This window comes from Taudactylus pleione, unplaced genomic scaffold (genome assembly GCF_031769625.1).
Source record: "Taudactylus pleione unplaced genomic scaffold, aTauple2 ptg000378l, whole genome shotgun sequence".
Taxonomy (NCBI): domain Eukaryota; kingdom Metazoa; phylum Chordata; class Amphibia; order Anura; family Myobatrachidae; genus Taudactylus; species Taudactylus pleione.
In genome coordinates, this window is record NW_028284779.1 from 7,900,899 (window position 1) to 7,916,730 (window position 15,832).

Sequence of the window (15,832 nt, forward strand, 5' to 3'; positions counted from 1 at the left end):
GACAATACTGTACTTTCCGCCTGTTCTGCATTCGCCGCTTGCCGTTTTCATCTGGTTAGTAATTGAATATGGCGAAAAGCATGGATGCGCACGACAAGTTTTCGCGTCCAAAACAAGCAATGTAGGCGAATAGTCGGGTAGGCGGAAACACGCAACATAAACATCGGTAACATTGATGCAGATCGGGCAGCCACGCAGCATATGGCGGCAAGGAAAGGAGATCGCAATGGCTAGATTACGCACGCTCATGAAATGGCGATTAAACAGTCAGACACGCCTGCGTTTGCCTATTCACCCCGCGTTACCTCCCCTAAACTCTGACTATCTGTCACTCACTTTACGAATGGATCCTCTGGGTGGGCGTAATCGCAAAACAATTGCTGCGCATGCGCAGTGCAGCTTACACTCATGCGCAATGGCAAACAGTGGCTCGATCTGAGTAAAATTCGCCATTGCGTACGTCTCTGAATCAGGCCGTAAGTTTTCTCTGACTTGAAACATTTGTGTGCACTGTGTCTGCGTCCTGGCTGTATAGGCTGCCTGGGAAAATTCTGTATATCAGGCTATGGGGCCCATTTTTCATTACATATTTGCAGCATATACCCCCGAAAACACACTTTTCGGGGGATTCCTGCAAATATTAAGTATCCCCTAAATGTACTATCTCTGATATCTGCTGCGGTCCCTACATTTCTGACAGCAGCTGCACTTTGCAAGACTAACCGGGAGAAGGTTCCCGGCAATGGCCGCAGCATATGTGCATGCACTGTAGTCCCGAGACAGGAGAGACCGCTGATGCGGTCACTTCTCCCCGAGCACATCGCAGCCTCTTTTCGGAGCCACTGTCCCTGCGTGTGCTATTTAATGCATTCTGGCCCCATTATTGCATACTGCAATGCGACTATTGATAAATGGGCCCCTTCATAATGATTTTATTCAGGAGAAAGAGACTTTGCCAGCTACTGGGGATACAGTTAATGAATTGATGTATGTTACATAGGTTAAGATGAAATCGGTGAGGTGCAGAGTTGGGTTTTGTGTTGGAAAAGAGCTGATAGACATACAAGAGCCCTCAATTCCCATGAACAAATAGGCACATTATGCAGAAGCCGGCATTTGTTGTTTTGCTTGTTTGCATTATGTGTGTAATACAGAAGAGGACAATGGTATTATTCACGCTATAGATGGGGTGAGAGGTACCGGCTCTGCCTGGCACTGTAGCCGGATGGAAAGTTATGACCAGCTCTACAGTAGCATTTAGGACAGGAAGATTTTGGGCATCATTGTGCCAGTCACCCTCTGTGTAATATGGGTTGGGTATGGGAGACCGGCAGTCGGGATGCCAGCCGTCAAAAGACAGACAGCGGCATCCCAATACTGAGAATACCAACAGGGGCTCAGTAAATATACTAACCCTCCCCCCTTCACCCCCTAACCCTCCCTTCCTGCATCCAACAGTAACTACAAACCTCCCCCTCACACCCTAACCCTCCCCGTTAGTGCCTAAACCTAACCCTCCCCCTTTCTGCCTAACCCCCCCTTTGTGCCTAAACCTAACTCCCCCTGTAGTGCCTAAACCTCACCCTCCCTGCCCATAGCCTAACCCTGACTTCACCCCTCCCACAGCCTAATCCTAACCCCCCCTATGGTGCCTAAACCTACCAAATACTTGTAGAACTCTGAATCCCTATTTTTTTAGTGTGCATGGAATGGAATATATTACGGTAAATCATTTGAATTTGATTAATGTGTCACAAAGGAGAATGTGTGTGTGTGTGTATAAACCAAATTTTGGCTAATACTTGTACCACATCTATGGGCAAAAATGTGTTGTGCATGTATGTGTGTGTTTGTGTGTCTGTATTTATATATATATATATATATATATATATATATATATATATATATATATATATATACACACACACATACCAAAAGGCGGCACTCAGCGGTGTGATACAAATAATTCAAGATGGCACAACAGGTGCCATCTTGAATTAGTTGTATCAGATCGCTGAGTACCGCTTTTAGGACTATACATTTTGCATTTGCAGCAGGCACCGTGGCATTGGAACTTACTGGGAAGGAGTGTCCTGGGTCATTATCTTAATAAATATATATATATATATATTCTGCAAAAAGTGTCCAACTGTTATTACAGCTGGGTGCACACCATACGATGTGTGTACCCTGCGACGCAACCATACATAGCGGGTGCCATGCGCACTGCATGGTGCATTGTACGACGGCGCGATGTATCGCTACATGCTGCATGTACTAGCACAGCGTCGTTCATTGCACCATTCATTCCTCAAAGTAGCCCCCATTTGCTTAGATGACAGCTTTGCACACGCTTGGCATTCTCTCAATCAGCTTCACGAGGTAGTCTCCTGGAATGGTTTTCCAACAGTCTTGAAGGAGTTCCCGGAGGTGCTGAGCACTTGTTGGCTGCTTTTCCTTCACTCTGCGGTCCAACTCATCCCAAACCAGCTCAATTGGGTTTAGGTCCGGTGATTGTGGAGGCCAGGTCATCTGACGCAGCACTCCATCACTTCCCTTCTTGGTCAAGTAGCCCTTACATAGCCTGGAGGTGTGTTTGGGGTCATTGTCTTGTTGAAAAACAATAGATGGTCCCAGTAAGCGCAAACTAGATGGGATGGCATGGCGCTGCAGAATGCTGTGGTAGCCATGCTGGTTAAGTGTACCTTGAATTTTGAATAAATCACCAACAGTGCCACTAGCAAAGCACCCCACACCATCACACCTCCTCCTCCATGCTTCACAGTGGGAACCACAAATGCAGAAATAATCCGCTCACCTTCTCTGCGTCTCTCAAAGACACGGCGGATGGAACCAAAAATCTCAAATTTGGACTCCTCAGACCAAAGTAAAGATTTCCACTGGTCTAATGCCCATTCCTTGTGTTTCTTGGCCCAAACAATTCTCATCTTCTTGTTCATCCTTAGTGGCTTCTTCGCAGCAATATGACCATGAAGGCCTGATTCACACTGTCTCCTCTGAACAGTTAATGCTGAGATTTGTCTGCTACTTGAACTCTGTGAAGACTAAGGGGTCTATTTACTAAGCAGTGTTAGGAGACAGTGAAAAGTGATAAGGTACCAGCCAATCAGCTCCCAACTGTCATTTTTCAAACACAGCCTGTGAGATGGCAGTTAGGAGCGAATTGGCTGGCACCTTATCACTTTTCACAGTCTCCTAACACTGCTTAGTAAATAGACCCCTTTATGTGGTCTCTAATCTTGGGTGCTGTTAAGTAGCGGTTTCTGAGGCTGGTAACTCTAATGAACTTATCCTCTGCAGTAGAGGTTTCATCATAGCATTTGATGGTTTTTGCAACTGCACTTGAGGATACATTCAAAGTTCTTGAACCATTCGACTGACCTTCATGTCTTAAAGTAATGATGGACTGTCGTTTCTCTTTAGTGAGTTGAGTGGTTGGTGCCATAATATGGATTACAACAGTAGTCAAATAGTGGTGTCCACTGTGTACTAACCCTACCTCTGCACAACACAACTGATGGTCACAAACACATTAAGAAAGCAAGTATTCCACAGATTGACTCTTGACAAGACACACCTGTATATTCAAAACCATTCCAGGACACTACCTCATGAAGCTGATTGAGAGAATGCCAAGAGTGTACAAAGCTGTCATCCAAGCGAAAGGGGGCTACTTTGAGGAATCTAATACCCCTTTTACACTGGAGCTAAAACCTGAGTTATTGCAGGGTTAACACTGGCAGCTCCTTGGTGTAAAAGGGGAGAGGGTTGGATCGCCGGGTCGAGTGACCCGGCAATCCAACCCAGGTAAATAGCAGGGTTTAACACAGGCGTAACCCGTGAAACCCTGCAGTGTGTACGGCGCACTCGGGGTCTTGATGACCTGCAGTGCGCCGCAAGCCAGCTGATTGGTCCGGCTTCAGTGGCGCTGATTGGTCCGGCTTCAGTGACGTCATCTCCAAGCGTCCACTTTCACACCGGAAAAGCCGGGTCTATGCAGACCCGACTGCGGTGTGAGCGGTGCCGACTCGGGAATAACCAGAGTCAGCGCCAACTAAATTCCGGGTCTGATCCGGATAGGAACCCTGACCCTGATTCAAAGCCGGACGCTCTGACAGAGCGCTCGCTCTGAATCAGGGCCGTCCCTCCTACCTTTTGGAGCGGCCTCTGGGCCGCTCGCATAGCTGTGGGTGACCACCCACAGTTATAACGAGCGGCCAAAATGATGGTCGCGATGGTCAAGACCATCGCGACCATCGGGCTTGCGACGAGACCCTTGCGGTAGGGTCTCGCTGCCGCAAGCCCTGGAGTGCTTTTGGCTCTATCAGAGCCAAAAGCACTCCCACTGACATCACTAGTGATGTCAGTGGGGCCGGTCCCAGACGGTAGGCGTTCCCATGGGAACGCCTCCGTCTGGGCAGCCACGCCCCCGGCACGCCCACCAAAGGGGGCGTGCTGTCAATCACCATCGACAGCACGCCCCCTTTGGGGCGAGACCCATAACGACGGCTTGGCTGTCGTTATTCGGGTCTCGCGCATGCACACGACGGAGCCGGCTCCCTCGTGCACATGCGCACTTGGGCAACATCGACCCGGGTCTGAATTAGGCCCCTTGTTACAACTCCGGGTCAGACCCGGAATTTTGGTGGAAAAGGGGTATAAAATATATAAACATATTTTGAGTTGTTTAACACTTTTTTGTCTACAACATAATCCCATATGTGTTCTTTCATAGTTTTCATGTCTTCAGTATTAATCTACTATGTTGAAAATAATTGAAATAAGCAAAAACCATTGAATGAGAAGGCGTGTCCAAATTTTTGACAGGGGGGGGGGTGTACGTATATATCTATATATAGATACAGTATATCAACAGTTTTATATTTCTATAATTATATAGAAATGGTTGTTTTACTCAGGACTCCACGGGTGGATATTGTGTGTGGTAAATAAAAATAAAAAAAATGTCACCCTCCATTGCTATAAGCAGCCATTTTAAGCACAACATCTATGTAGTGTAGAAATTCACTAATTACTCTTCACACCGGTTTCACTTAATCGTAATGGAAGTGGATAGCTCCCCTTCAGTATAATGTATACCTTTCCTAACCTTAATTACCTCATGGCTCCTGTCCTGTCCCGTTCTCCAGCGTCTTCCCGCCATACCCGCTCCTCCTCCGCTCTCAGCAATGTCAGCAACTGCTCCCCAACGGCTCCTCTCTGTGAGCTGGCGGCGGTGTGACGTCACTAGTTGATATTAGGCTGCAGTTGGCCGGGGCGGGCTCAGCCTTGTCCGTCCCCTTCTCGGGTCAGTGCACATGCGGGGCGGAACTCTACAGCAGCCTGCCCGAGCGCCAGGGACGGACCCCGCGTAGCGCAGGTGACTGGGAGCCAGTGCGAAGTCTGGTAACATGATCATCTGCGGCTGCCCAGGAGGATGTGTTAATAATACTGGACTGGGGTTGTACTTGTGACTGTGGAAAGTTTAATGGGATAAATGTCACATAGTTCAGTATAACATCTAACTATAGCACAAGAGCCATTGTCAGCGCTGTCCCAGAAAAATCAGGACTGTTGAGGGTATAAAACAAATGACTAAAGAGGATGCGACTTATACTCATGGTAATTTACCCAAAGTGAATCTGGGATATTCATAGCTAAGTAATGTAACAATAGTCCATGTTATTATTAGGGTCTCCCTGAGGTGAATGTTATGTAGCACTGACACACACACATATAGCAGTGCTGCTTCAATGATAATCTGATATAATGACTATATGAGTGGGTGATGGGTCCTGACAGCGGCTAGGAACCAGTTTTGTGCTGGCATCTGCGCTATATAAGGATTTACCTATTACCCCATGCCTACTTGTGTTCTGGTACATGTACATGTACATAAAACATATAATGAAAATAATCTGAATTGCTCCTTATAAAACACAGTTATCTCCAGGGTTACCAGTGTATCTGTTGCTCTGTTTGAGTGTCAGCTCTGTGTCACGTCTGCACCATTGCTTTGTAAGGGACTCGTACATAACAACAACATGAAGGGTATTCACTTAGATACGAAAAGTCGGAAAACTTTCGCCTGTCCGACTTTTCGCCTCATTTGCCTGTTTCAGAGGCTAAATTATTCCGTGCTTGTCCCCGCTTTTTGCCTGATTCAATTGCAAAACAGGCAAAAATGGAATTAGGCGAACTCTGAACAGGCGAAAAGTACTGAAAGAATTGGGGAAATCAGTCTGTACCCCAGAAAGAGATGTAGTAACATTGGGGATCAATATAGATGTGTACTAATAGCCCTAATAAAACTATTTGGGGTACTGAAGTTGTGTAAAATCCTTGCTACTAGCGTCTTTGTAAAAGTGGTGAAGAATGGCATAAAGCTGTATTTTTTGGTGAAAATAAGTAGTCCTGTTAAATTTGGGGTACTTGTAAATGGGTGCTAGCATGTTTTTATGTCTCTAAAGTGAACTTTTAAAAAACGTGAAAAATCCACCTGCTGAATGCACCTGCAATCCCAAAAAACACCCGACCCCTCCTTGCAGCCCCCCAAGAAGCCTGTTTCGGTACTTTCTACTTCAGGGTCCATAGGGTATCCACAGGATACCTTGGGGTATAGGTGTGACGTCAGTCGCAGGGCACCAAAGAGTTAAGCTTTCAGCCTCCCAGGATGCACTAGGTCCCCCTCCTATACCCCGCCCCCGAGCCAAGGCACCTCAGTTTAGTTTGGTGCCCGGCCGGAGTCGGGTGCACCTGTTGGAGTGGGGGCTAGAAGAGCCCCTGAAGCTGCACAACTGGATGAACAGCATGGACAGTCAGTCCTGACGTCCATGCTGTCTTCCCTACACCCCGCCGGTACCAGAACGCCGGTACTGATCCGGGGATGCTGGTGGGCGTCTGGGGTCACAGCTAGCGGTGACCCCAGATGCTCCGGACCATGGCCGGATTCAAGGGGGACAGAGGTAAGCAGCGGGGTCCCACGGTGGGTCCCCGCTGATCACATGGTCCTAAGTCCCCAGGCAGGGGGCTCCCTGGGGACTGGCTGCAGCGTGGAGCCAGGCGACCAACCTGCGCTTCCACTACCCCCTGGGACAGCGGACCGCAGCAGAGCGGTAGCGCTGCGGCGTCCCAGGGGTTAAATGCATGCCAGGGGAGCGCGCCTTCCCTGTCTCACAGCCGGCGCCTCCCCCGCTGCACACAGCCCTCTCTGCATGCTGCCGACTGGTCCTGTGGCAGCGCTCCTCCCCCAGGCCAGCCTCCTCTCTGCTCCTCGGCGGCCATCTTCTCCAGAACGCATGGTGAACGCTGCTGGAAGCGCTGGAAGGAAGCATCGTGGTCTGGGTCCCCCCGCATACCTCTCCTCCGCTGTGGTCAGGTCTGTGTATGCAGCGCTGTGTCCTACCAGGCCCTGTGTCTGTGTAGTTGAGTGATCAGCGCTGTTAGTGCAGGAATTGTTATTTTTCTGCATTGTATGTGACTGTGCTAGCGCTGCTGCCTGTAATCTTTTCTTCTCTAAACTGTCAGCTTTATTACTGTCCCTGTTCTTTCTGCTAAAGCCCTTGCGGTGCGGTGCTGCAGGGTGGTCTCTCGCCTATTTAATACTTAATTGGTGAGAGAGGTCACATACGTGGTGCCATCATGTCTGAAAGTGATTTTCCCCTCCGGCTACAGTGTACCACGTGCAAAGTACCGTTAGCGGGGGGGGAGGGTAGCGCGGAGGGCCTTTGCCGGCAGTGTTTGTCCATGGCGCGGCCTATTACGGTTACAGCACCGGTACAGGAGCCGCCCTGGGCTTGTTTCGCTCAGGCGTTAACAGCTTTAGTGGGCCAGTTAGCTCCGCAGCCCGCGTTTACTCCGATGGGTTTGTCCCAGCAGTCTGTGGTGTCGTCACCCATGCAGGGGTTCCCACGACAATTGGTGGTACCCCACAGTCTCCCTATTTCCCCGCTCCCGGGTTCTCAGGAGCCAGCGTGGGTTAACTCCCTGACGAGTTCTGTACAGCACTTGTCGGATGTGTTGCAAGGGGAGTCTGTGATGCGGTCTCATAAAAGGCCGGTGGCGTCTCTGTCCGCTCCTTATGAGGATGACGAAGGGACGTCTGATGATGGGGAGATTCTAGATCCTTACGATCAGGAACCTCTCCATACTAAGGACGCTGATGCTAAGTCCAAAGTATATATTCCTGGACTTATTCGGGCGGTCCGCACAGCCTTGGTGATTGAGGACGAAGTTCCCCCAGCGGCTAAATCTAAGTATGCCTTTTTCAAAGATGTGAAGGGCGATGCCACAGTCTTTCCTCTTTCGGGTCAGTTGGTGGACCATTTAGAGGAGGCGTGGAAACAACCTGGCAAAAGATACCAGCCGCAGAGACGCCTGGCGGTGGCTTATCCGTTCGCGGATAATTATTTTGCGAAGTGGGAATCCCCTCCACAGGTGGATTCTCACGTGACCCGTCTTGTCCGTAGTGCCACATTGCCGATGCCATCCATGTCCTCCCTTAAGGATGCTACGGACCGCAAGGTAGAAATCTGCCTGAAGTCCGCTTATTCCCTTGCAGGGGGGGCAGCACGGCCGGCTATGGCCATTTGCTGGGTTGCCAGAGCGATGGAGCGCTGGGCGGATTCATTAGAGGCTTCTTTTGAATCCGACTGTCCGGCCGATCAGGCGGAGTTGATTGGCAATCTCCGTGATTCGGCCACCTACATCAACGAGGCGGCTCTAGACATTAGTACTCTGGTGTCTAGAATTTCTTCAGCAGCGGTAGCTGCTCGTCGCACCTTGTGGCTGCGATCCTGGAAGGCGGACGCAGATTCCAAGAAAGGTCTGGAAGCGTTGCCGTTTACCGGAGAAGTTCTCTTCGGTCCGGATTTGGATAAGATTGTGGCCACGCTGGCGGCAGCCAAATCTGCCTGTCTCCCGTCGGCCGCTGCTCCTTCTGGTTTGGGACCATCGTCCTTTCGGTCATCTAGGGCCCAGGGCAGGCCCAAACCACAGTCGTTTCCTCGACAGGCTGGCCCTAAGAAATCGGTCAAGCCCCGGAAGCAGGCATGGAGTACCAGACGTCCGGCCCCCAAGCCAGATGACAAGCCTGCGGCCTGACGGTCCGGGCCTCCCTTTGGGGGATCCCAGGGTGGGAGGCCGCCTGCTACAGTTCGCCCAGTGTTGGTCGACCACTACGACAGACACTTGGGTTCTGGAGGTGGTTTCCACGGATACGCCCTCCCCTTCCGGCACAGACCCCCGGCTCGCTTCTTCACCACGGGTCTCCCATCAGACCGGAACAAGGCTACGGAGCTGCGGAAGGTATTGCACACTATGCTCCAGGCTGGAGTTATAGTGGCGGTTCCATTCTCCCAGAGGGGCCAGGGTTTCTATTCAAATCTATTTTTGGTACAGAAACCCAATGGGTCATATCGTCCGATTCTCAACCTCAAAGCACTCAACAAGTCTTTGCGGGTCCCGAAGTTTCGGATGGAGACCCTACGGTCCATCATTCTGGCGCTGGAACCTGGGGACTACTTGGTGTCATTGGACATACAGGACGCTTACCTGCATGTCCCTATTCTTTGGCGCCATCAACAGTTCCTCAGGTTTGCAATCAGCAGCGACCACTTCCAGTTTCGGGCGTTACCTTTTGGCCTGGCAACAGCACCACGTGTTTTCACCAAGGTGATGGCGGTCATGGCGGCTTCTCTGCGGCTGCAGGGAGTCCGCATGTTGCCGTATTTGGACGACCTGTTATTGGTGGCAGGATCTCCAGAGCTCCTGTTACGCCACTTGGACCTGACCATTGCACTGCTGCAACGGCACGGCTGGCTAATCAACTGGCAGAAGTCCACTCTAATCCCGTCTCGGAGGATTCTGCATCTTGGAGCCTTATTTGACTCGGGACAGCAAAGGATCTTCGTGACGGAGGACAAGATCTCTGCTTTACAGTCAAGGGTGCGCAGTTGTCTGCACAGCCGCCGGGTGTCCTTACACTCGGCGATGAGGTTACTGGGCTCCATGGTGTCGGTGTTCGACATGGTGGAATATGCCCAGTTTCACTCCAGACCTCTGCAGCACCTGATCCTGTCCAAGTGGAACGGGCTGACTCAGTCTCTGAAGTCCCAGACGATTGTGCTCACCCAGGAGGTTCGCCTGTCCCTTACGTGGTGGTTACAGACGACCCACCTCAACAAGGGACGTCCGTTCTGGGTTCCAAATTGGGTCCTGTTGACAACGGACGCCAGTCTTCGGGGCTGGGGAGCAGTTTCGGGTCCACACTTGTTCCAGGGCAGGTGGACGCCGACAGAAGCGGAGCTTCCAATAAATATCTTGGAACTCCGTGCGGTCTTCAATGCTCTCCAGCAGGCACAGCGGTTTCTCCAGGGTCGCCTGGTGCAGGTCCAGTCGGACAACGCTACCACCGTGGCCTACATAAACAGGCAAGGAGGAACTCGCAGTCGGGCGGCTCTCGTAGAGGTCTCTCGGATCCTGGTTTGGGCGGAGCGCAATCTTCCGGCCATATCAGCGGTCTTCATCCCGGGAGTGCTCAATTGGGAGGCGGACTTTCTAAGTCGCCAGGACGTTCATCCGGGGGAATGGTCCCTGCACCCGGACGTTTTTCAACTACTGGTGGACAGGTGGGGTCTTCCAGAAATCGACCTCATGGCGTCCCGGCACAACAACAAGTTGCCGGTGTACGGGTCTCGCACAAGAGACGAAGGGGCGTCTCTGGTGGATGCTCTGTCCGTCCGGTGGACGTTCCGGTTCGCATACCTGTTCCCTCCGGTCTCCCTTCTTCCACGGGTAATCCGGAAATTCAAACAGGAAGGAGGGACGCTCCTGTTGATAGCTCCCGCGTGGCCCAGACGGCACTGGTTCTCAGACCTTCAGGGTCTGTCCGTGGACATTCCTCTGCGGTTGCCGCTACGACCGGACCTTCTGTCTCAGGGTCCTTGCCTTCACCCGGACCTGACTCGGCTGTCTTTGACGGCGTGGCTGTTGAGACGGCCATGCTGAGGTCCCGGGGGTTTTCCAGCTCGGTGGTGCGGACCATGTTACGAGCTCGGAAACCGTCTTCCGCGAGGATATACCATCGCGTGTGGCATACGTTCTTCCAGTGGTGTCGACCGAGAGGTTATGCACCGTGGGAGTTTCGTCTGTCTCGGATTCTCGCCTTCCTGCAAGCGGGACTAGATCATGGGCTTCGCCTTGCTTCTTTGAAGGTACAGGTTTCGGCCCTATCTGTCTGGTTTCACCGTAGGATTGCTACAATCCCGGATGTGCGCACCTTTATGCAGGGTGTTCTCCGCATTCAGCCGCCCTTTGTTCCACCTGTGGCGCCTTGGGATTTGGCTGTGGTCCTGAGGGCTCTCCAAGGACCGCCGTTTGAACCACTGGGCTCAGTGGATCTTAAATGGCTAACAGCTAAGACTGTTTTCCTTCTGGCCATTGCTTCGGCCAGACGTGTTTCTGAGTTAGGGGCTCTTTCTTGTAGACCCCCTTTCTTGGTTTTTTATGGGAACAGGGCAGTGCTCCGCACTCGGCCCGAGTTTCTTCCCAAAGTTGTTTCCCAGTTTCATATTAACGAGGAAATAGTTGTTCCGGCCTTTAACTCACCGGGTCTTTCCGTGGGTGAGGCCTCTTTGGATGTTGTGCGGGCCTTAAGGACTTATGTTGACCGCACTTCTTCGTTTAGGAAGTCGGACGCTTTGTTTGTCCTCTTTGGCTTCCGTAAAAAGGGTTGGCCTGCTTCAAAGCAAACTTTGGCAGCCTGGATCCGTATGGCTATTTCTGAAGCTTATCTTCATGAAGGCCTACCGGTCCCTCCTTCTCTGAAGGCTCATTCCACTAGGTCTGTGGGTCCTTCGTGGGCAGCTCGACGTGGTGCCTCGGCAGTTCAGATCTGCAAGGCTGCTACGTGGTCTTCTGTCCATACCTTCGTGAGGTATTACAGGTTTGACACCTTCGCCTCTCAGGATGCTTCCTTCGGGCGGCGGATTCTCCTTTCTGCACAGGAGCGTCCCCACCCTTAAAGGATACTGCTTTGGGACATCCCCAAGGTATCCTGTGGATACCCTATGGACCCTGAAGTAGAAAATATGAGATATGGTAAGAACTTACCCTTGTTATCTCTATTTCTACGAAGTCCATAGGGTTCCACAGGACTCCCGCCCTGTCGCACCTGTGCTGCAGATGGGCTTTGCTCTGGTCACCGGTTTTCCGTCTCCCTCTGGTGAGAATGTGATTCTTGTATGTGTCCAGATCTTTCTTCTCTCTCTTCCTTCTCCTCCTCCGGCCTATGGCTTGGTAACTAACTGAGGTGCCTTGGCTCGGGGGCGGGGTATAGGAGGGGGACCTAGTGCATCCTGGAGGCTGAAAGCTTAACTCTTTGGTGCCCTGCGACTGACGTCACACCTATACCCCAAGGTATCCTGTGGAACCCTATGGACTTCGTAGAAATAGAGATAACAAGGGTAAGTTCTTACCATATCTCATATTTTTTATGCTTGTCTACCCACTTTTTAAATTTTTACCCCAAAAATGAAATGTCTTTTTTGGGGTGTTCTTTTTTTTTGCAGACTTGTCTTTTGGGGGGCTGTCCCAAGGGTTCTGAGTCGTTTCCCCACGTTTGTACCCAAAAATAAAGATTTTGCACTTCTTCTTTTCACCTGCTATTGATTGGAGAATCTTTTTTGGAGAATTCAATGCATCGAGTTTCCTCTTAGGCGAACTTGTCCTGGAATTGAATTTGACTAAAATTTTTTAGGCTAAATTAAAAAAAAAAAAAAAACAGGCGAAAAAGGCTTTTCACTTCTAATTGAATATGGCCCCATGTGTCATAAGAAATATTGATCTATTGGATTATTCATCAGGATATAGCGTCAGTCTCTAGTGCCCATATCAGACATGATAGTGAATATAGGGATACAGGGTTCCTGTTTTGTTTTTTTAAATCTGAATTTAGAACTCAGATGGCTATTTCACAGATGCTCAAGTACCTGGTGTTTATGGGGTTTTGGGTTTACATGTTAGAAAAATAGCAGAGACCGATCTACTGGGACCCTGGCCATTTACACGGAACAGCCTTATGTATTATTAGTGGGAATCTTTGCTGGAGGATTTCTGTAATGATTTATGAGCGTTGAATAATTAGCGTCAGACCACGGATCATAGCTGTCCATTATTACTACCCTGGCATTAGATCCCTCTCCTCCTTCATTGCTCTACAGTAGTGCTGAGATGTTCCACAGTGACCCTCAGGGGTAGCAAGTACAGGACCCGGCTGACTGGTTAGGTAGAGACTCAGGCAGCAAATGGACTGGTCTATACTGGTAGAGATTACAATACAGAACTGAGGTGTCTATGTACTAAGCAGTGATAAGAGACAGAGTGAAAAGTGATAAGGTGCCAGCCAATCAGCTCCCAACTGTCATCTCACAGGCTGTGTTTGAAAAATGACAGTTGGGAGCTGATTGGCTGGCACCTTATCACTTTTCACTCAGCCTCTTATCACTGCTTAGTAAATAGACCCCTGAGTATGAATAGATACAACATTTAATGCATCCCATATGAAGAGAAGACAGGTTGCCTTTATTTTACTGTTGGGGGTTACAGAACGATCAAGCTCAGTGTGCCTCTCTGTGTCTCTCCAGATCATGATCAGCAGATAGCGCCATACAGGATGACCATGGCTCCCCGGAAAAGGAGTCGTCATGCGTTGGGGTTCCTGTGCTGTTTTGGGAGCAGCGAACACCCCGAAATTAATCTCAAGGACAATAATCCGCTCCAGTTCCTGGAGTTTGCAGGGCCCATACCGTCTCCGGAGGAGCTTAATGCCCGGTTCTCTGAGCTGGTGGTAAGTGGAATCTCTTTCTCACCCATGTGTATAGAACGACAGCTACATCTATCATTCCTCTGCTAACCATCCCTTTACAGCATTACCCTGAATTATACATTAATCCAGTATATTATTCATTGGCAGAACCTATGTTATTGGCAGAACCTACAGTATGTTATAGGTGTTAGTACTATGCGATGGAGGTAAGTTTACACACAGATATCCTAAACAGGCTTATTGGTTTATTATCCGGCAGATAAAAGGGCGCAGGGTAACACAGGGTTACTGCAAGTATACGTACAGTAGTAAGTGACAAATCCAGCCTGGAGCTTCAGGGTTAATGCAAGTGGTGTACGAAGATGGAATATATACTTCTATATGGTGGCAGTGGCCATTTACTATAATTGGTGGTGATGCAGTGGGGTTTGTGGTGCCTGCACTGTGTGGCACAGTCTCCGGTATATGTGGCACAGTCTTTGAAATAGCACATCCTCTTCTTAAGTAGGATAGACAGAGAACACGTTCGGAGATGCCGCACATGCACCGCGGCGTGCTCGTTATCGGCAGTGATGGAACACCGGCAATGCCCGGCAAGTAAACAAAAGAGAGACCGCCCTCCCTAGTCACAATTACTTACTAACAATCTCTGCCTTAATCTGGTAGTGCTCGGGGGTCTGTCTTTACCTCCGTCTCTATGTGGTCTATTTAATAAACAAAAATGGTTAAATAGACTAACGGAACAAGGTCCTAGGACGGAATGTACTAAAGGTAAAAATGCGGTAAAACTCCCGAAAATGCAGTTTTCGGTTGTTTTACCGCATTCCTAGAATGTACTAAGCACCTGGAGTACATCCCGTCCCCAATGTATTACTACTTGTGATAGGAACCAGTGTTGTAATGATTCATTGTTGTTTTTTATATAATAATTTTAAATACTAATTTGTTCTTTTTTTATAATAAATATATGTGTAATTTTTTTAGATCTTATCCGTCCATTTTTTATTATTTAATTGATTTTTTAATTTAATATTACAGATGCTAGCGCTGGTTTTTTTTTTTGTTGTTTATGTGCTTTTGCTATTTTGGGACTGACACCCCAATACCAGCTGCTACTGAAAGTGCATTGGGAACCTTTCTTGTACTTACAAGTGCGAAAGATATTTGAAATCTCCTCGCCGGGACAGCCCTTAACCCCCAGGGCTGCCTGGGCACTTAAAAATATACAAATACGGTGAAAGTTACAAAGCTAAAAGCAGCATTTTTTTTTTGTGCCCCTTTTTGCTTTGTTTTTTTAAATAGACCCCTATCTGTGCACTTTCCTGTTTTTATATCACATGGAATATAAGGGTCCCATGTGTCCCTGTCATTTTGATCTCCAATTTAATAAGTAACATGGACGAGTACTGTGTATTCTTCTTTAAAACATCAATATTTAAAGAAGATCTCTTTAGGGCAGACAACCTGTGTAATACAGACAACGCCTGTTTTGTATTGAGTGTTAAGCTGAAATTTGATGCATGTAGAAGACAGTATTGGACATTTTCAGCATATTTTGGTGTGGCAAAGACTTCACGGCGGACGCCAGGAGACATTGAAACCGACTCTGCGGCTCTGCCTGAGTCTGTATGGGCTCATCAGTTTGGGTCCATTTCTGGGAGGATTCCTTCTCTGAGGCTGATTTCGGGAAACCACTTTCTAAGGAGGGCGTTTAATTGAGTTTCCTGAGAGAACGGGAAAATCAGCCAGCGTTCATTTTAAATGAATATAATAATATTTTTTACCTTTACATAACCTGATTTTTTTTTTTTTAAAACATTCTTTCTAGCTTCTTACATTATTTTTTTTCTCTTGCCTTTATGGACTAGATCAGCTATTTGTTAGCGTAGAGCAGAACCCCGTAACTCAGCGCTGTGAGATGCTGTGGGGGGGTCACTGTTTTGTTGTAGTGCACCCACAGTACCAGCAGTTGTAATGTCAGATTGT

At 49.1% G+C, this 15,832-nt stretch overlaps 1 protein-coding gene across 5 annotated transcripts in view; it reads left to right on the plus strand.

Annotated features, from left to right (window-relative positions):
* Positions 1-15,832, plus strand: part of DAAM2 (dishevelled associated activator of morphogenesis 2) — a 319,828-nt gene that overhangs the window by 70,774 nt on the left and 233,222 nt on the right. For all 5 annotated transcript variants that reach the window (XM_088445364.1, XM_088445368.1, XM_088445366.1 and 2 more), the window contains exon 2: positions 13,665-13,867. In XM_088445364.1, coding sequence (XP_088301490.1) covers positions 13,694-13,867 — 174 coding nt within the window. In that variant the 5' untranslated portion in view covers positions 13,665-13,693. The remainder of the gene's footprint in view (positions 1-13,664; positions 13,868-15,832) is intronic.